Raw genomic sequence first — 20,743 nt, 5'->3', positions numbered from 1 at the left:
GAGTCCCATTTCCAGCATTCCCAGGTCTGGAGCCAATTTCTCCCTCCTCTCCCACTCCCACCACATTTGGCTTAGACAGAACTTTACTCTGCGCTGCTACCATCTCTATTGCTCTTTTGAGTAGATGAAAATATATTGGATAGAGTTTCTCTCCACCCACCACTTCCTCCCTTGATTAAAAGGGAAAATTAAAAATAAATTACAAAGAGAAAAATTCCAACTGTTTTCTCCTTCCATTTCAGGCTTAATCCTTAGGCTTTTCCCTGTCTTCCCAGTCATAAATCAGGCAGTTCTGGAATTTCCATGTCCAAATGCACGAGGACAATATGCATGTGGGTACTTTAAAGAAAGAAGTCAATATTCTATAATTTAATTTTCTCCTCTCACATTAAACCTGCCACTCTCCTCATAACTAGAGTGATAAATGCAGAGTCAGACTTCGTCTTTCTGACATTAATACCCATCAGTACTTCAAATGCAAACAATTGTGACATTTGACTTCATAAAAATTACCAAGTGCACCAACTCTGCTTAATTAAACCATTTAAAAGTTGCTTTTGTTCCATTTAATGAATCATATATTATACTGCAATGAAACATGCAACAAAACAAATACTTCACAATGCTTCCAATTAAGACTCACTTCACTTATGCCAATTGACGATACGAGTGTTCCACACTTCATTCAGTTTGTGCATTTTAAGTGAACTGGTTAGTGAGAAGGGTGCTTCTTTGCTAATGAGTTTTGTAATCAAGGCATCTATTTTAATTTCAAATTGGCTAGATTGGGGAAAATTGCTAGACTAAATGACTGGTACTAATTAGAATTATAAAAATATTCATCATGCCATGGAATTTACATGGGGGTCTGATTTTCCTACATTTGCATATTGCTTGAGTTTTTTTGGGGGGAGGGAATCTTGACAAATTGTCTTCTCTTTAGCAAATTGATCAAACACTATATCTGTTTTAGCCCTTCTTTTCATTTAAAGCATAATACATATTCATGATTTGTAAATGAAGTTAAGTGATTTCAACTTCTGTCTTCATTACCATATTAAAGATGTTGTCTCCTTAAGCTTCCTTAAAAAAAAAAAAAACTTCAGATCACAGTATTACCTATTTAAATGGCAAACACTTTGGTTTACTCTGTATATCAACCGAATATTGGAACAAAGCAATGGGAAAGGTGAGCAAAAGAAGACAAAACCTGTTTAAAAAAAAATACAACTGCCTTGTTGTTTATTTTCTGTCTGAAGCAGGAATTTTTTGTTGTTTCTTTTTTAAAATGTCCTATGGCCTATCATCCAATAGTAAGATGTTTGATGACTTCCCTCCTCAAAGTCCCACCTGGAAAGTGCCAACCGTTGAGGGATGTGACAGAAGAATGTCCTGGGCATTCATCTGAAAGTCTGGTCTTTTCATGGCTGGCTATGCTAAAAATACCATCATTTTACCATAGAACCTAGATAATATTTGGGAATATTAGAGTGCTCTCTGGGATTGAGGTTCAGTATAAAGGGCCCCATGAGGAATTCTGCCAGGAGGTGGTAGAAAGTCTGTTGATCTCCTAGGGAGAGTGAGGTACAGTGGTCCTCAAGGAAAGGGGGGACCTCAGCCAGGCCTAGTAGAGACAGCAGACTGGGACCCTCACTGGCTATGTGACCTTGAGCAAGTTAGCATCACCTTCAAGAGTCCTATGCTCATCTGTAACTTGGAAAGATAATATCCACCTTGCAGATTCCTGGGAAAACCCAATGTAATAATGTACATAAAAGCACCTGTGAGTGCCCATTCCCAGGATATACTTAAAGACATATATATTCATTTCTGAGAAGCACTTGCATGTCCAACAATGTGTAACTACATGATGGAAGAGTTACTTGGCGCAAACCTTGATTCCCTGCATATGTCTACACCCCTTGGCTCCAGAGTATCCATTTTCATATCGCTGTCAAATCAAATAACTAAATACTAATTCGATTTTGGGATATAGCTGCAAAATCCATCTTAAATCTACCAGAATAAATCACTTCCTTAACATGTATCTATAGTGTGTTATTCTAAATAATAAAATCCATATCGATAGCTGAGTTGTAAATAATATAGATTGAAGTTAAATCCAACCAGAGTATGCTTTTTGTTGGGAGAAAAAAATAATTCCTAGAGTTTCACAGTTCAGAAGGGATTGTAGTGGGAAGCAAAGTTGAAGAAAAGAGAAACCTCAGGCTCAATGTATCCTCATTTCAGAGAAATTTTCCTCTATGCCACATTGCCTCTTGAAAAGGTATTTAAATAATAATTTGAAATGATTTTACTTAAACTGATGCTACTAACACCTAAAACCTTTTTTAAGAGCATTGCCTTATAATTAGGAGAGAACATAAGCTTTTCAAGGTAGATTACTTTTCAGAATTTTTTAATTATAAAATAACCTAATGAAAGAATAAAAAATTTGGAAAACAAATGGTATGGAAAAAATCCATAAACCTAATACCATCATTTTATCAGAGAACCCAGATAATATTTGGGAATATTTTTTTGTTCCTTTTTAAAAATGTTCTCTTTCCTCCTTGCTTCCTTTCTTCCTTTATCTTATATTTTGTATATCTATATTCAAAGAGTACTGCTTTATTTAATACTAGAGGCCTGGTGCACGAAAATTCGTGCACTCGGGGGAGGGGGTGGGGGAGGAGGTCTCTCAGCTCAGCCTGCACACTCTCACAATCGGGAACCCCTCAGGTAGGGTCCAGTTCCATTGCAGCATGGCTCTGGTTCCCCAGAGCCTGTGGGCAGTGGGAGGGATCCAGAGGCCAGTCTGATGGCAGCAAGGCTCTGTTCCCACAGCTCCCTCTCGCTGCTGGGCTGCGGGTGGCCGGGACCCAGGACTGACTCCCACCATGCCGCCAGGACCCAGGACTGACTTCCGCTGCACTGGCCGGGACCCTAGCCTGGTGTTCAGTCATCCATCTGGACTTTTAGGTCATGACGGGCCCTGGCTCTTTATATATTAGGATGTATTACATATGAATTTATATATATTAGGTATGTAATATGAGATATATACAGGTTGCGGCAAAAGTAGGTTTATAGTTGTTTATACAGAAAATAATTCAATAATTAGTAAATAATAAAAGAATAAACTCTGGGTTTCATGACCTCACAACTATATGCCTACTTTTGCCCACGCTTATGTATTAAACAGGTATTAATATGCATCCATGTTGCTACACAATCACCATGACTATCATTTCAATGGCTACAGAATATTTTCACAAATGTATGTACAATGATTTAAAGGCCCTTATGTTGGGAATTCACTGAGTTTCTCTCCAGTTTTTCCTATGATGAAAAACTTGGACAAACATCATTGTGCCAAAAGCATTGTGGTATTCTCCCATTGGTTTTGTCCCAGAAGTGGAGTAACTGAACCAATGAATCAAAGTTATGAGGACAAGTATGTCTTCTGATACCCACTGCCAAGATGTTTTCCAGGAAGGAAAACCTATTTGCACAACCATCAGTGCTATTTCAGAATATGAATTTCACCACAGCTTTCCCAGCATTGGGTATTTTCCTTATTTCACAGAAAGTAGAACAATTTTTAAAATTGAAGCCTGTTCAATTAGTTTGACATGAGCATATTTTGAAAGTTTCTTTATGAATTCTCTGAGTTCATTTTGCTTTTTCAACATTCATTAATGTTTACTTTTGCTTTAGTCTAACCTTCTAATGTTTAGATTTTTAAAAATTCTTCTCTGTCACTTACCTCACTTGCTATCTTCCAACCTTTCTTCCAAGGGATTCATCTTGTCTCTAATCCTTCACTAGTTTAACTAGTCATCAACCACTGGCATTAATAATGACCTGACCAACTTGCCCCACTGGGTGTGGAAGATAATTACTAGCGAAATGCACAAAGGGTGTTCTGGGGTGCCTGTAATATGTGCTTCTTTATTAGGTGCTGGTTTCATATATGCACTCAGTTTATAAAAATTCGTTGAGCTCATGAAATGTGCCCTTTCCTACATATATATTACACTCTAATTTAAAAGATTTAAAAACTGACCCCTGCTTAAAGGCCAGGTGCTGACCTAGCCAGTGTTCTCAGTGGTTGGAGAGTTGGCCTGCACACTGGAGGGCCTCAGGTTCCATTCCCAGTCAAGGGCATGTACCTGGGTTGCAGGTTCACTCCCCAGATCTGGTCGGTGCACTTGATGAAGGGAACCAATTGATGCGTTTCTCTCACATCTATGTTTATGTTTCTCTGGTGCTATCACACCAGGGTGAGTGGTCAAGATGAAGGCAGAGACTGGAGGGAGGATAGAAGGTATGTTCAGGTCAGACAGATAAGATCAAGAACCAATAAAGCTGTCAAAGGAAGAACCAAGCAGAAGAATTCCTGAGTCTACCTGGAAACCCAAGGTCAGAATCAGGCAGAGGGTCAGTTAGGGGCACATGGCAGCAGTGTGAGCACAAAGGATGGGGCATGCATGAAGACAAGGTCACTCTGTACAGGAAGCAGGTGGGAGAACATCGGAAGCAGTAGTTGCAATCAACTCCGTCACCAAAACACTGCCATGGCTGAATGTATTAGAGCTTAGCTGCTTTAAGAAAGATGTTGTTGGATCAAGGTACCTGAGTACCCTTCTTAATACACATATACGTATATACATGTATACATATATGCTACATCTTCCATTCTTTTAGCAATTGCCCTGTCCCCTAAAAGAAATGTGCCACGTTACCAAAATGGACACCTAGAAGATAGAAGAAGAGAACAGAAAGTCTGAGATGTGACAGAAAGAGCAGGCTTACAAGACAAAGGCCACCAAATGCACAATTTTCCTTAAGGTTGTTCCCTTGAGCAAATGTTCTCATGAGCAGTGTTGACATGGGTGGAGATCCTTTCCACACCACCCTCATCGGATGCAACTAAATAGTATACATTAGCCCAGCCATCGTGGCTCCGTGGTTGAGGTTCAACCTATGAACCAGGAAGTCATGGTTCAATTCCTTATCAGGGCACATGCCTGGGTTGTGGGTTCAATCCCCAGTGGGGGTCATGCAGGAGGCAGCCAATCAATGATTCTCTCTCGTCATTGATGTTCCTATTTCTCTCTCCCTCTCCCTTCCTCTCTAAAATCAATAAAAATATATATTTAAAAATAGCATTCATTAAACCAGTTATTTTATTCAGAACTCAGCTCAAATATATTAATAAGAATATTTGAATAACACAGAGGTTGCTCCACCTTCTTAATAAAGAACAGAGCCATTCTTGGACCATTGATTTTGTTTTCACCTACAGGAAAGTGGCCTCATGGAAACTGGTGTTTTTATGGTGATGGAGATAGCACATCCAACTGTACTGATGAAATGTGTAAGAGCAGTGTCAGCTTGTCACAGGTGAGGGGGGGGGGGGCTGTGGATTGTTTTTCTCTTAAATAATATGCAATTGGTTTTTACAGGCATGGGAGAGGATCTAATGAAAATGCAATGTTTTTCGTTTTTCTTTAAATAAAAAGTGCCCTTCAGTCCTACACGTATTCCATGCAGGATAAGCTTAAAAACCACTGTCATCCCTAGTTAATCCCCAACAGCTTTTATCCCCATCAGGTGGGGAGACATGACGCCTGCTTCTGCCAATGGCTACCGCAGAAAGTTATCATCACCTGCTAATCCTGGAGGCTCTGAATACAATTACATTTCTAATCGGAGGGTTTATATGAGAATTTAAATTAAAGGAACAGCTTCATTTTCATTCAGCATTCTAGAAGTACAGGTTTAAACTTCCTTTAGAATTTTCAAGCCCTCTGCACTCCAGACACTCTAATTCCCCCATGCTCTGCACGTGTGTGATGTGGTAGCCCCAGGTGGGACCCAAGCAGCAAAGCCCGAATGGAGCCACCGTCATCTCCTCCACAGCTGACCCTGTCTTTCCAGTGACCATGTCTAAAATTGCATCAGCTTCTTAACCAGCTAGTCAATCCCTCAGCTGGTTTTGAACTTGACTGATAGCTGGTGATAACAAACACAAAAAAAGACCATAGCTGCACAGCCACCTCTCTCCAATGACTGTAACAGTAACCTATTATTAATGCACTAGTGTTTTAGAAAATGTATTTTACATTGAAATTATTGGCAATGCCACATCAGTCTAGCCCAGAAGAGTCTGAAAAACAATAGAATCTGAAATCCCATCTCTGATCTCCAAAGCCAGCTGTATTGGTTAAAGTTGCATTTTGCCAAGAAGATAAATGATAAGAAAGAGCTTTGCAATCCCACCTCTCATGCAGAAATATAGTTATTTGCAGTCCCCCATCTCTGGTAGAAGTCCCCTGTGCCAGGGTGTATGCATCTGTGAATACATGAGCACGTGTGCATTAAAAAAAATACATTTGAGTCTTTTGTCAAAATGAGGGGTGTTTAAACATTGGCTGTCTACAATGAGAGCAGCACCTATCTATTTAGAGGATTTCAATGTTCTCAAAACCTATATCAAAATCTTTCAAAAATTCTCAGTTTTAGTAAGATTATTGAGCCCTCCAGCTAATCTAAAACAGTACAAGGTAAGCTGTGTCAGTCATCAATGAGGAAATAGCCTGATGAAAACAAAAAAAAAGAATCCTGCCTCTTAAATAACTTGTAAACAGTCATCCCTCAAAAGATATTCTAGAACTGTGGTGAGAGGAGGAAAGGGAAGAGAGGAGAGAGGGGAGGGGAGAAGTGGGGAGGGCAGGAGCGTTTTTATTTCTTTTATTTCCAATTTGGTCAACTGTAACCTATTACTTTTGCTGGTTGTTTTTAATCACAGAAATTCTTATAAAGCATCTCCAAAGATTCCTTTAAAACAATATATACACACTGAGTGGCCAGATTATTATGCGTTCAGAAATCATAATAATCTGGCCACTCAGTGTATATACTATATATTAGAGGCCCGGTGCATGAATTCGTGCATGGGTGGGGTCCAGCCAGCCTGGCCAGGGGGAGGGGACATGCACGGTTGGCTGGCCGGCCTTCTGGTCGAACTCCTGGTCGAGGGGACAATTTGCATATTAGCCTTTTATTATATAGTATATACACTGAGTGGCCAGATTATTATGCATTCAGAGATCATAATAATCTGGCCACTCAGTATATATCTATATTATTTCAGAGAGGAAGAGAGAGAGAGAGTGAGAGAGAAAGAGAGAGAGAGAGAGAGAGAGAGAGAGAAACATTAATGATGAGAATCATTGATCACTGATTGGCTGCCTCTTGCATACCCCCCCCCCACACACGCACACACACACACACACTGAGGACCAAGTCTATAATCAGGGCATGTGCCCTGACCTGGACTTGAACCGTGACTTCCTGGTTCATAGATCAATGCTCAACCACTAAGCCATGCCAGCCTGGCTCCAAAGATTCTTATACCCAAGAAACAACCTTTTGTCTTTACTAAGTACTGGGTCCTTTTATTAAAATGCAAGATCTGGCACAGAAATTAGAAGGAATTGGGACTCTTGTAGGATGGCCAGAATGGAAGGACTTGGTCAAAAGCCCAAGTCAATCTGAGCAGAAAACAGAAAGGACATTGCTATATTGGGACACATCAGAACCGAAGAGGCATGGCCCTCCTACAGGGTCAAGTGCAAGGTGCATTTGCACCCTACCTGCCCACCCCTTTGCAGCTTTGAAAGCTGAAAGGCTTGGACCTTAACCCACACCCTGTCCTTGACCAGGGTAAGGTAGCCATGTTTCCCAGTTGACTCCAAAGTTGCTATGAGGCGCCTTAACTAACACAACACTATGTGCATCTCCCAACTTCTAGATACAATTCTGTTCTATCCAGAAGGTATTTCCTTAGTTTCTCCAGCAGTGTTTTTACCAAGTGAGATCTCCTGCCAAGTCTCCTGCCAAGTCTCCTGCAGGTTCAGGGTAGCAATTTGGAAGATGAAGCAATTGGATATGGCCTGTTTAAAATATCATTCAATTAGGTCTTTTGTAATACATACAACAGAATGAGACAGCCTTACCGATTCTAAAGAAATTGCTGATGCACTGCATCAAAGGCACAAAAATGGAAACACAAACACCTCCCTCTGATGCTGCTGGTTCCTTCCCACTAGCACTTTTCATTTCCTCTAGAAGCAACCAGCTGCCTCAGTGCATGCACATCAGAGAAGGCTCCCGTCTGAAACAAGACAATTGTACATCAATCTTAACCACCCTTACATCTTCATTTGCTGCTGTACAGCATCACTCTCCTTGACTCTAAACCGATAAATTACCCCAAAATAAAGAAAAACTCTCCTGAAACTTGGATGACTGGATCTGGGTGTTTTATGTCATCTCTGCAAATATTTCCAGAGGCATCATCTGCCTCTTCACACCATTTATTTAAAAGAATGGCAGGGCACTGCTTAGAAACTTTATGGGCCTGAAGAATAGTCAGCCACTTTACACAAAAGATGCCAACAAGAAAGAGTACCTAAGGGACAACCCATCCAGAAATGTGCAGTGTGGCTAGGAACATCCATCAACAACATGGCCACATTTCCAAATATTTTTACTAAGTGAAGAAGCAGCCACCAAGCCTGAAAGTGTTTTGAATGCATTTTGTCCACAAGGGTAGATACTTTCTGAGCAATGCCCGGAATGTTCTCCGTGCTGCAGTGATGGAGAGAAACGATACTCCATCTAGATACACACAAGACACATTGTACTTGGTTCATCAGCCTCTTGGCATGAGATGTCTGTTGCCTCTAATCTAGCTTGTCAGCATATAAATAAAAAACATGGTTTGGGAGTTCTGAGCTTCTTCTAAATTACCATCTAGCCATTTAACAACATCTAAGTAATTTCTTTTTATTTCAACATAGCTTCAAAATTCCTGAATATATTAAGCATCTAAACTCACAGAGTATCTGACATTTGGCTAAGTCTTTCATACAATATCCACTTGATGCCATGAAAGAAATGTATTTGCAATGGCTTTTGCTCTGCAAATGTCATGTGGGTGTCCTTAAGGGATTGCATTAAGCACCTGATGCCCACCTCGAAGCTCCATGAATGAGAGAGATAAAGGTTATGTTGAAATTATTGTTTAAAGGTGCTGACATCACACATGTATACACACACACACTCATTCACCACACACTCACATTTACAACTACATATTCTAATATATACTGAATCAGCAACTATTTCAGGATTTAAAAGAGAACAAAGAGAAGAAGCTATTTCAACCAAGGTTATTCTGTGGATCTCTCTATGCAAGACAGTGCTTGGAATTTTCTATTTCCTTTCATTAATTGATTCCACAACATTATTACACAATATATTGACATCAATTATGGTACTAAGGTTCTAGAGATGGCAGGATATATGAAGAGGAATCATCTAAAGTCCATTTTCTTAAGTATAGATTGATCAACTATAGAGGGTTTGTTCCCATAGCATTTATACATTCATCCACTAATTCAGCCACTTGATATTATTATCAAATACTGAGTACTTATTAAGTACCAGGCCCTGTGCTAAGGTATGGTGCTATAAAGGTGAGTAAATGTACTTTCAAATCCTGGCTCCTCCAGTTACTAGCTGGGTGCATCTGAAGACCTGTGTGTACTACAGTCAATATACAATTATTATGAATACACATTTCCTAGTTATTTCACAAGGTTGTTTTAAAGGTCAAATGAATAAAGTTATATAGAAAACTGTCTTGGACCTGTGAAATAATAAAGATCATTGCCAATAAATAAAAGATAACTTCCACATATTTTGATACTTGAGAGTAGATAGGAAAGTTAGTTGCTGAAGACAAAATCAACTTGCTTGGAATAATGAAATGCCAGAGTCCCTTCCAAAATTTGGATGGAATAAACAAGTGCTTTTCAACGAGTGGAACCTGGGTGACAAGATGTGAATGAAAACAGTATTTGTTCACCTTTTGGTCCAGACTGTAGGCCAGCACCCAGTCCTCTTGCTTGGGATGGAAGAGCAGACTCTGGATGTAGAAGGTGAGCCGGTATTTCTGATAGGTCGCCCCTTCATCTGAGCTGATCAATATGCTGCTCTCCATTTCAGGATCACTGAGAAGCATGATCTAAACAAAGAGGAGAGGAGAAAATATAGAGTTAGTGGGAGAGAATAAATACAAGAAATTAAAGCATAAATATAACGTCATCTGTACTTGTATATCACCGCACAGAAAGAGCCATCTGGGATCTATATAAAATCTAAAATATTGGTATTTTTCTCCCTGACTTAGTCCTTCATTGCTGAATTGAGCTGAAATATTGTGCAAGGTTAGGCTTGCATGCAAATGAAGCTTCATTTTTTGATGTCTCTATTTTTTAAGTACTGGGAACATATTCTTGTGGTCCTCTGTCCCTCACATTGGGGCCATCCCACCTCTCTCACACCTCTTCCTGCTCAATTCTCCATGTCACTCCTCATCAAACTATTTCTTTTATTGTTTTTTTACTCATGAAGAGGATCCCCTATAATCTCACTGCTTGTTTTCTTCTGTCTGAATTATTTTAGTGATTCCATTGATTTAAGTGATTTCATGATCCCTTGTTCTCAGTATTTTCCAAAGCACATATCCCCAAAGGACCTTGAGGCGAAACCTGCTGCTCAAGAGGTCTGTCATCCCCAAGACAAATGGACAGAAGGATAGGCTTTGACATCAGAGAAGACATGCTCAAATCTCAACACCCCCTCTTCATATCGTGTCACCTTGGAAAGTGAGTGAAACTTTAGAGCAGTGGTTCTCAACCTTTCTAATGTCGCGACCCTTTCATACAGTTCTTCGTGTTGTGGTGACTCCCAACCATAAAATTATTTTCGTTGCTACTGTAATTTTGCTACTGTTATGAATCGTAATGTAAATATCTGTTATTCATAACTGTAATTTTGCTACTGTTATGAATCGTAATGTAAATATCTGTGTTTTCTGATAGTCTTAGGCGACCCTGCTATCTTGGACCTGTGAGCCTAAATTTTTGGAGATACTTCTATACATGGTCTGAATCACGGGGCCCAAAGTACAGAATAAAGCCAAAAACAATTCCATACCTCATAAAATAAAACTATTGAATAGCATGATTGTTCAAATGTTAGCATAGCATATATTCATATAATAAAGTAAGCTTTAGAACAAACTCAGTCCCTTTAACTGCTAAAATTCATTTTTGTTTGTTTTTCTTTTATTTCTTTACAGTTTCCAAGACCAGCTTACTTTCTTTCTCTCAAATATTTGCTTTGGCTTTATTGAAATAAGTTATTACTAGCTATCAGCAAATTTTAAAGAAATGGATGCATTATGTAACTTGTTTCCAGTCGTGTGTGAATAATCTAGGGCAGGGATTTCCAACCTTTTTCATCTTGTAGCACACATAAAGTAATTACTAAAATATATTTTCTGCTGATCTAAAAAAAAATAGGTATAATTTTGATTTATTCATACTGGACAGCTATTGTTATGTTGGCTGCTGTCATTTTTTTTTTATTTGACAATCTCAGGGAAAAGAGGCCAGTGGCCCTGACTCAATAGTCAGGTCTTACATTTTTAAAAATTCTGCGGCACACCAGTGTGCTGCGGCACACTGGTTGAAAACTGCTGATGGAGGGGAAAAGTTCCCAGATGAAAGTTCGTCTATTCAGAGATAGACTAACTCTCTCCTCCTTTGGCACTGTGATGGGGTAGGACAACTGGGAACTGCACCCCTGCAGCCCTTGAGGAAACCTCAGAGTATAGATTCATGTTCCTTGCAGAGTATGAGAGGACAGATCTACTTGCTGAGAATGAGGCTTGCGTAAGGGCCCTTGCTTGCTTCACACTGTGTACTGATGGGTTCCCTAACAGGCAATAAAATAATTTTCCCCCTGGTGCAGAGAAATTACACTGCTTCTTTTATGCAGGTATAAAGAAGCTGCGAGCCCATGATTTTAATTAGGAGATAAGACCAACGTCATAAACAAACTTTATTTTATTTGCCATGAGTTACAACACACTGAATAAGAGTTACCAGCAAGTAGCTACTGCAATGTATCCTCTTCCTCCAGCCCTGTTTCTTCCTGTGCACACACTTGCATACAAAACACAGCAATCTGCACACAAATAGCGCATCCATGTGTGCACACAGCCTTACACAGACACAGATGCAGCATAGATGTGCGAGCGCACACACGGAAGTGAGTTTATATGCAAGGCATATAGACATTGTGTGGGGGTTTTAGGGAGCTGTTATTAGCAAGAGTACATTTTTATTGCAACCTTTCCCTGACATTCTCATCAGAAATCCTTTTATATACTTTGATATCACTGGCAGTGTCTGTATACAATCCTCATTTCTGAGAGGATTAAAAGGAAGGGGAATGGCAATCTTACATGTGCTGGTTTTCCAAAATGTTGGGCACTTTACTGGATCTTTTATCAAAACTGAGTGTGAATCATGTGAAATATCATCACTTGCCTTTTGGAAAGTGAGGCTCAGAGGAGAAAAGCAACTTGACTCTGACCTCCTCTAATCAACTCACATACTACCACCTCCTCGCATGCACACTAACACTTCACTGGACCTCAAAACCATATCTTTCCCAAAGGACAGAAGTCAGAGAAGAAGTTTTCATTTTTTATTTAAGCATCTCTAAGAAATCCACAACAGCCCAGGTGGCATGGCTCAGTGGCTGAGCATTGACCTATGAACCAGGAGGTCACGGTTCGATTCCAGGTTAGGGCACATACTCGGGTTATGGGCTCCATCCCTTAGGTGGGACGCGCAGGAGGCAGCCAATCAATGATTATCTCTCATCATTGATGTTTCTATCGCTCCTTCTCCGTTACTTTCTGAAATCAATAAAAATATATTTTTTAATAAGAAATCCACACCGAAGGAAAAAAAAGCAGCTGACAGAAAATAGGGTGATGAACTCCTGGGGTGGGGGTGGGGGTGGGGGGTGAGATGGGCTAGAAGAGGTCAATGGGGGGGAAAAGAGACATATGTAACACTTTCAACAATAAAGCTTTTTTTAAGCAGCTGAAAGAAAGCCTCTTTCCTTCTCTGACACATATCTACCACTGACCAAGAGGAGACAAATAATTAAATAATAGGAATAAAAAAACTTGTAATGTCAGTGCTCAAAAAGGAAAGAAGGAGAAGGAAGAGACCACAATATTAACAGAAATACAATAAGGGAGTAAATGCCTCCTCAGAAGTTGTCTCAAGATAAAGTGTGTGTGCTGCATATGAATATACCATACATATAAAGAAAACCATCCCATGGCTACCCATTGTTCTGTTGTTTGTTAAGCAGGGATTTTGAACACAAATGCCTAAGAGGGCAAAGCAGGTAAATAGTGAGTGAAGCAGATCAAACCAGACAAGGATTGGGGAGGACTGTGCTGAAATGAGAAATGCCCACCTTTTCTTAGAATATTTCAAATTGAATTTTTTAAAAATTGTGCCCAAATTAAATGTCTGTGGACTGAATTCCTGAAGTAGTTGTGTGACCCGTGTTAATGTTATGACCACTTGTTTCTACAGAAACAAAGGAATGCACAGCCCTTGCCTTTTCATTGTAATTACAGGAATATGGATAGAAACCCTCTGGTGATGCCTGTGAGTTCGGCACTTACATGGTTTTGACAATATGAACAGGAAAGAGTTCCCACTGGAAGTTTCTGTTTCATTTTTTTCTCTTTTCCTTCATTTTGCTTTGGTCCTTTATCCAGCTATTCCTGACATAAGAACTGCAGTCAGTATGTGCATGTATTGGGAGAGGAGTATTTCTAATATGGGTTAGCAGAATTATCCAGTGGTATAGACTCTGGGGGCAGGTGCCTTGAGGTCAAATCTCAGTCAGCTATTTTATGTGTAAACTTAAGGATATTATTCAATTTTCTCAATCTGTTATTTCATCTATTGAAAAAAGCAGTTAATAATTGTATCTAACTCACAATGCTGTGGAGATAATTAAATGAAATACTGATTAAAAGAGCTTAGCACAGGCCCACAACTCCTAAACAAACATTAAACTTTATGTTTCAATCACCCAGGATAACAGTACAACTACAGTCAGAAGCAATGCCCAGCAGGTGGGAGACGAATAGAAGCAATTTGGGGATTATTTGCCTCCCCCTTGACTCCCATCATTCCTGAGCTTTGGGGATTAAAACGAAAGAGATGGGTGGTGAGGGAAAAGGGAAGTTGTTGTTCAATGAGTATTATTTAAAAAGGGACAAGAGGCCCAAAACAGAGTCACTTGTGTTAAGGCCCTATGTCAGAAAACTAAGACCTAATACCTATCCCAATTATAGCTTCAACCTCCCCAGGAATGTGACCTTTAACCAGCCAACCAGGAATTTCCTGGGCAGCAATAGGAGGTGATTCCCCTGACACACCCCTTCTGGTTCCCTTAGGAGGCTGACCTTGCATAAAAAAGCACATTCATTGCTCATAATTTCCTTTGTCCATCCCCTCTCTGTCTTTGAAAAACTTTCTACTTGCCAGATAGGATGCTGCTCAATTCATGAATCACTTAATACAGCCAACTGTACCTTCACAATTTATTCAGTTGAATTTGTGTTATGTAACAAGAAGCTTCAATCATGCAAAATGCTGAAGTTCGAGAGATTGGCTGTACAGTATTGTCCTTATTGTTAACAACACTGTACTGTACAATTGGAAGAGCTTGACAAGGGGGTAGATTGCATATTATGTGACTTTTTTAACCACAATTAAAAATAAATGGAAGGATGAGGGAGAAAAAAACTGTATTTATTTTGCATATATTTTACAGCCCTGGTAATAATTTAAGAAAAATACACTCTACTAGCAAATATCAATGCTGCCAAAATGAACACCAGTCATTAGTAATTGTGTCAATTTTCTAAATACAATTGCCACTTTGAAATGACCACTCTCATCTCTTCAAAGGAAAGGTCCAACCTAGGAAGCAACTAAACACATCACGCCTTAGGAGTGAGGACCTCATACAAGCATTCTCTGTATTTGGCCATTCATTATACATTAACTGCCGTAACACACATTGTAGATGGACAAGTTTTAGAGTTTACCAATGTAAGGATGGTGCAATACCATGTTTTTATTTACTTGCAATGCTTTTGCAGGAAATTCCTAGGAAAGTTGAATAATAGTGACCCTAGTTTTTTTTAAAGCCATATTAGAATGTTTTAAGGATTTCTCCCCACTTTCTTTATTTTAATGTATTTTTTATTGATTTCAGAGAGGAAGGGAGAGGGAGAGAGAGATAGAAACATTAATTATGAAAGAGAATCATTGATTGGCTGTCTCTTGCATTACCCGCCCCCGCCCCCCCCACAGGGGACTGAGCCCACAACCCAGGCATGTGTCCTGACCAGAAATAGAACTGAGACCTCCTGGTTCATAGGTTGACACTCAACCAGTGAGACACACTGACTGGACAATAGTGGCCCTAATTTTAATGGTGTGCTGCAAATTACAAAGGACACACGTGGAGGTCAGGAATCAGGCAGGGAGATGTGCTAAGTCAGCTTACAACTTCAAAAGCCTGTAAGCTTATTTGTGTCTAAACCAGTGAAAATTAGTATTGGAAATGTCAAAATCCTTCCCAGAAATCTTTCCAGAACATACCCTCTCTTGCTGCTGGCGAGTCATACAATATCATTGATGAATATGTTACTTTATTCAATACTCACCCTCTTTTTTCTCCTGTGTGTGATTTATAAAACAAGGGTGACTAAAGGTTTCTCAATCCCTCACTCTGCTAGAGATCCCAGCAATACCAAGGAAACAAATTCTAGTCCAATGCTTTGAAAACAGTCTCAGAATAGTAGTTAGTATACTTCTTCTGAACAAAGAAAGAGAAATACTATAGTTTACTGTGTAATTGAGTCTTAATGGGAGACTCTTAGCACAGTTGTACTCAACAAGAAATAGCAATAATATCAATACAAGCTCACAAAGAATATAAGAGAGATATTCTTTAGGCTGATCCTTAAACCTATTGGCATAATTGACACGTTGTTGAATATTGACTTATTCAACTAGAACACAAGTTGAGCCTGTTATATAAAAAGCATTTAAATCACAATATAAGAATATATTAGTACCCATCCCCCACATACACACACACCATCTATCTATCTATTTATCTAACATGTCCTCTAGTAATGATTCTCCATTGGTGTGAGGAGAGGAATTGCCTCCAGAGGACATTTAGCAATGTATGTAGACATTTAAATTGTTCCATTTTAATTGGGGAAGAGGGGGAGTTATTGGCATCTACTGGGTAGATGCCAGAGATGCTGCTAAACACATTACAGTGCATAGGACAAAGAATTATCCAACACAAAATGTCAATAGTGCTGCTGTTGAGAAGCTTTGTCACCATATATATACATAGACATACTACAATGGAAAAAATATGTAAATTACATATGCATTATATGTACAGATAGGACATTGATACATATTTATGCTCACATGCATGCTTCTTTCACCTACTGCCATTAATACATGCTATTCTCTTTGCCAGATTTAGACTCCTCACCTTTCCACCCCAACCCATTATATCTACTTGTCCTTCATAATTTAACATAAGCATCACCAATAAAGCAACAATCATTGAAGCCAATCAAAAAACATTAAATGATACAAAAACAACAAAAATATTTTTAAATGGGCAAACGACTTTAATGTATATTTTTCTTAAAAATGTAAATGGCTAAAAAGCACATAAAATATGTTTAATATATTAATCATAAGGGAAATACAAATCAAAACCACAAATGAGATACCACCTCATACCAAATGAGATGTAAAAGCAGAGAATATAATAAGTGTTGGCAAGGATTTTGGGAAATTGGAACCCTAGTGTGCTGCTGGTAGGAATGTAAAATAGTGCAGATACTAAGGAAAACAATATGTGGTTCCTCAAAAAATTAAAAATAAAATTGCATATGCTCCAGCATTTTTTCTGGATATATGCCAAAAAAAATTGAAAGCAGGGCCTCAAAGAGATATCTGTACACCCACCCACATTCATAATAGTGAATAACCAAAAGATGGGAGCAACCAATTGCCCATTTTGATGGAGGACTAGATAAACAAAGGTGATATATATATACAAGGGAAATTATTCAGTCTTTAAAAGTAAGGAAATTTGGTCACATGCTACAACATGGGTGAAATAAGGACATCAGGGTAAATGAAATAAGCAGTTACAAAACAAAATACTATATAATTTCCACTTATACTAGTATGTGGTAACTAGAGTCAAATTCATAGGGACCGAAAGTAGAATGATGGTTGCCAGGGACTGAGGGAAAGGGGAATGAGGAGTTGTCCATTAATGAGTATAGACTTTTAGTTCTGCAAGAAGAAAAGGGTCCTGGAGTTCAGGAAAGGCCTCATGAGAAGTCAGCCTTTGGAAGAAATGTCGGAGTCAGGTGAGCTAGAACAGAGTAGAGTGTTATGAATGGGGTCAGGGGATGAGGGGTGAGGTAAGCACCCAGGCTTTATCCCATGTGATGTGGAAAGCCTTGGGCTTTGAGTGAGGCACTGATAGGCTATGGCTTGCATGTTGATCCTTTCACTCTGGCTGCCACTCTTGTTGAACAGAGCATGTGGGAGGTGGGGAATAGAGGGACAGAATCAGAGAGATTAGCTGGAGGCTACTGGTAGGATCCAGATGGGAGCGGATGATGGCCCGAGCTAAGTTGAAGTGCCCAGATACTGAAATGGGTCTATTTCTGGTTGTATTTAAAGCAACAGTCAAAAGGGTCCACTTACAGATGAGATGTGGGGGTCGAAGAAAGTGAGGAGATCCATTAAAATTTTTTTCCCATACATTCATCTCAGTGTCACTTATCATAATTAAAAATTGGAAATATCTCAAATTATCTAATGGGTTTTTTGCCTGAACAACTGGGAAAACAGAATTAGCATTTAGGAGATAGGAAAGCCCTTGGCAGGAGCAGGCTGGTGCTTTAAAAATATGGAATTTGGTTTTTTAAAAGGCCAGGTGCCCATTAGACATCCAAAAGGGAATGTTAAGTAGACAGGCGATAGATGCACTAAGCCTATTTTCAGGAGAGCGGGCTCACCTGCAGACAGGAACTCAGAACACATCAGTGCAGAAAAGCATTTAAAGACGTGAATCTGCAGATCACCAAGACAGCAGCCATAGAGAGAAAAGAGTCTGGAGAACTGAGCGCACTGTTTAAGTTTCAAAGTGACGAGGAGGGACCCGGGAAAGAGTGTGAGAAGGACAACCCAGACACTGCAGTGCCCTCGAAACCTTAAAATCGAGGAAAGAAAGCATATCAAGGAAGAGAGTGTCCAATGTGTCAAATGCAACTGACAGTTAAGTCGGGTAAACACTGAGAATTGGCTGTTGAGTTTAGCAACGTAGAGGATGGTGGTGAGCAATGCAAAGGCAGTGGCGTGCAGTGTGCAGACAGTCCTGCTGCGAGGAGGAATTGGCATGACTGTTCTGGAAAGCAAGATGGCAATATGGAACAAGAATCTTATAAATATTTATACTTTTGACCCTGCAATTCTCTTCTAGGAATTTGTCCAAAGAAACCATCAGGGACCCGATAAAAGGTTTATCCACCAATATGTTCATCTCAGTGTTATTTATAATAATAAAAAATTGGAAAATAACAAACATCTAATAGAATGATTAAATAAAAGCAGGCTACCTCCATTCAATGGAATATTATGCATCCATTAAGTCTGAATTCAAATAGCTGTATGACATATGAAAAATAATCATATGTTTAAACTGTGCATAAAAAGCAGGCTAAAACACAAAAAGCAGCATCTCAATTTTGTTAAAATGGTTTATGTTTTGTCTATATTTACATAAATAAACTTACTCCCTGCTAACAGAAGTGGTTACTATGTGGCAAGATCATGAGAAATTTTGTTATTATCTTTACATTTTTCTATTATTTCCCACATATTCTACAAATGTGCAATGAGCAGATATTACCTTTATAACAATATTTATGTTCTCTCTCTCTACAGACACACTTTCCCATTAACTCTTTTGAGAACCCAGAAAGGTTATGCTAACCTGTTGCCTGCTTTGGAAAAACTGAGAAGTTGAATAAAAACTGCATTGTGAGCACTACTCTGAAAGCAGGACAGGTGTCGCATAAAGGAAGGGTGGTGAGGGGACCTTAATGCAGACAACAGCAAGAGCATCTCCAAACTCAGAAAGTGGTATTATGGTCCTCCCCCGTGGAGTAGAAATCTCTGGCATCCTGCCCCCCCATGCTCTAAACTTTGTGGGCTCCCTCCCCTCATACACTACATGGGATAGATCTCCCCCAGCCCAGCTCTGATCATGGCATTTCCCTTCCACAAGAAACTCTAGTGCCCTCTACCTGGCACAGAAACCAAGCCTGGCACTTCAGTTGGGGGTCCCATGTTGCTCTCAGGCTTGACCTCTAAAACACAACCATATGCTCTTGTCAAGCATCCCCTAAAAGTTTTTTTCAAATCACTATGCCTAACATTCTGATCTGTGACAAAGCTCCTGCCCCACCCAGAAAAGTCCAGCATCTCCCCAGCTACACCCTCCTTCAAGGACATGGAAATGCTCTCCCTTCCAGGAAGTCTCCTCGACGATCCAGCAGAACAATCTCTGCCTTTCATCAGCACATTTGTTATCACAAATTGAATATGATGTGAGACGATATGATTCTAAAATGTTTAACATCTTTGAAAATGGGTAAATATTGGTTATATTCTGTTTCACTTGTCTTCATCTCACTTTGCCACCGGGATATCAAGTTCCTTAAAGGAAGAGAATTTCAGTGACATCACATCCTCTTATCTTCTTTGCTTCATAAACATCGGCTGCTAGGCTGAGTGAAGGTCACTCAAGGGTATGTAGGTTTGCTTGTCCAAATGATCAGTGAGTTGGATTTGTGGCTTACCACTGCCCTGGGCAGAGAAACTAGTTTCATCTCAGGAAGAGCAGTTAGCAGAACCCTATGTGAAGCACAGCCCATTGGTAGCTCAGACGTCACCTGCCCCACAGGTGGTCATTGTCACCTAGGGCAGTGGCCCCTCTGCCTCCTCCAGTTCTCTTTTGTGAAAGTCTAATACGTTCAAACTTAATAAATTGAAGGCCATATTATTTTTAGCAAGATGTTTATTTCCAATATTTTTACAAAGCAAGTCTAGCCCTAGGAGAGAAGGGGGAAAAAGTGCCGTATTTAAAAGAAAATAAATGAAGTCTACAGAATTGGGTTGGAAGTAATTTTCATTTCTTTTGTTGAATTATTGCTGACATATTGTGGTGGTTTGAGTTCAGGACTTCGGTCTTTTTGCTTTGTCTTTCTCCACAGGAGCACTAAAGAACAACGTGAACCCAGACATGTACTCAGGACACAGATGGGGGGTGCTGAGACACAGGTTAGGTGGGTGGAAGGCGTGGGCTTTGGTACAATGTTGTCATGGGCCCTGATACTAACCAGGTGTGTTGGGAAAGGTTTTGAGAAATATCAAATCCGTTGACTCAAGATCATCCCAGGTGTTTGCTCTTTCAGGCACCCAAGTTGCTACTGCGCACATCGGGGACCCCAGTGAAACCTCAGAGTTAAGAGGCACTGCCTTCAAATCCTAAAACCAGAAAGGCAGTGACCACATGAGGAGATAAAGGAAAACTGCTTACCAGCACACAGATTATCTACTGCACAACAAACCTAATTTATAAACAT

At 39.7% G+C, this 20,743-nt stretch overlaps 1 protein-coding gene across 1 annotated transcript in view; it reads right to left on the bottom strand.

Annotated features, from left to right (window-relative positions):
- The window catches only part of SORCS3 (sortilin related VPS10 domain containing receptor 3), a gene marked incomplete at its 5' end in the record, with an annotated part of 521,132 nt that overhangs the window by 231,211 nt on the left and 269,178 nt on the right, over positions 1–20,743 (bottom strand). The window contains one exon of the mRNA XM_079794297.1: positions 9,944–10,102. Within this exon, the coding sequence (XP_079650423.1) occupies positions 9,944–10,102 (159 nt within the window). The remainder of the gene's footprint in view (positions 1–9,943; positions 10,103–20,743) is intronic.

This window comes from Cnephaeus nilssonii (assembly GCF_951640355.1).
Source record: "Cnephaeus nilssonii genome assembly, chromosome: 16".
NCBI classification, from domain to species: Eukaryota; Metazoa; Chordata; class Mammalia; order Chiroptera; family Vespertilionidae; genus Cnephaeus; species Cnephaeus nilssonii.
The sequence above is the reverse complement of the archived record's forward strand: the minus strand, read 5'-3'. Positions and strand labels throughout refer to the sequence as shown.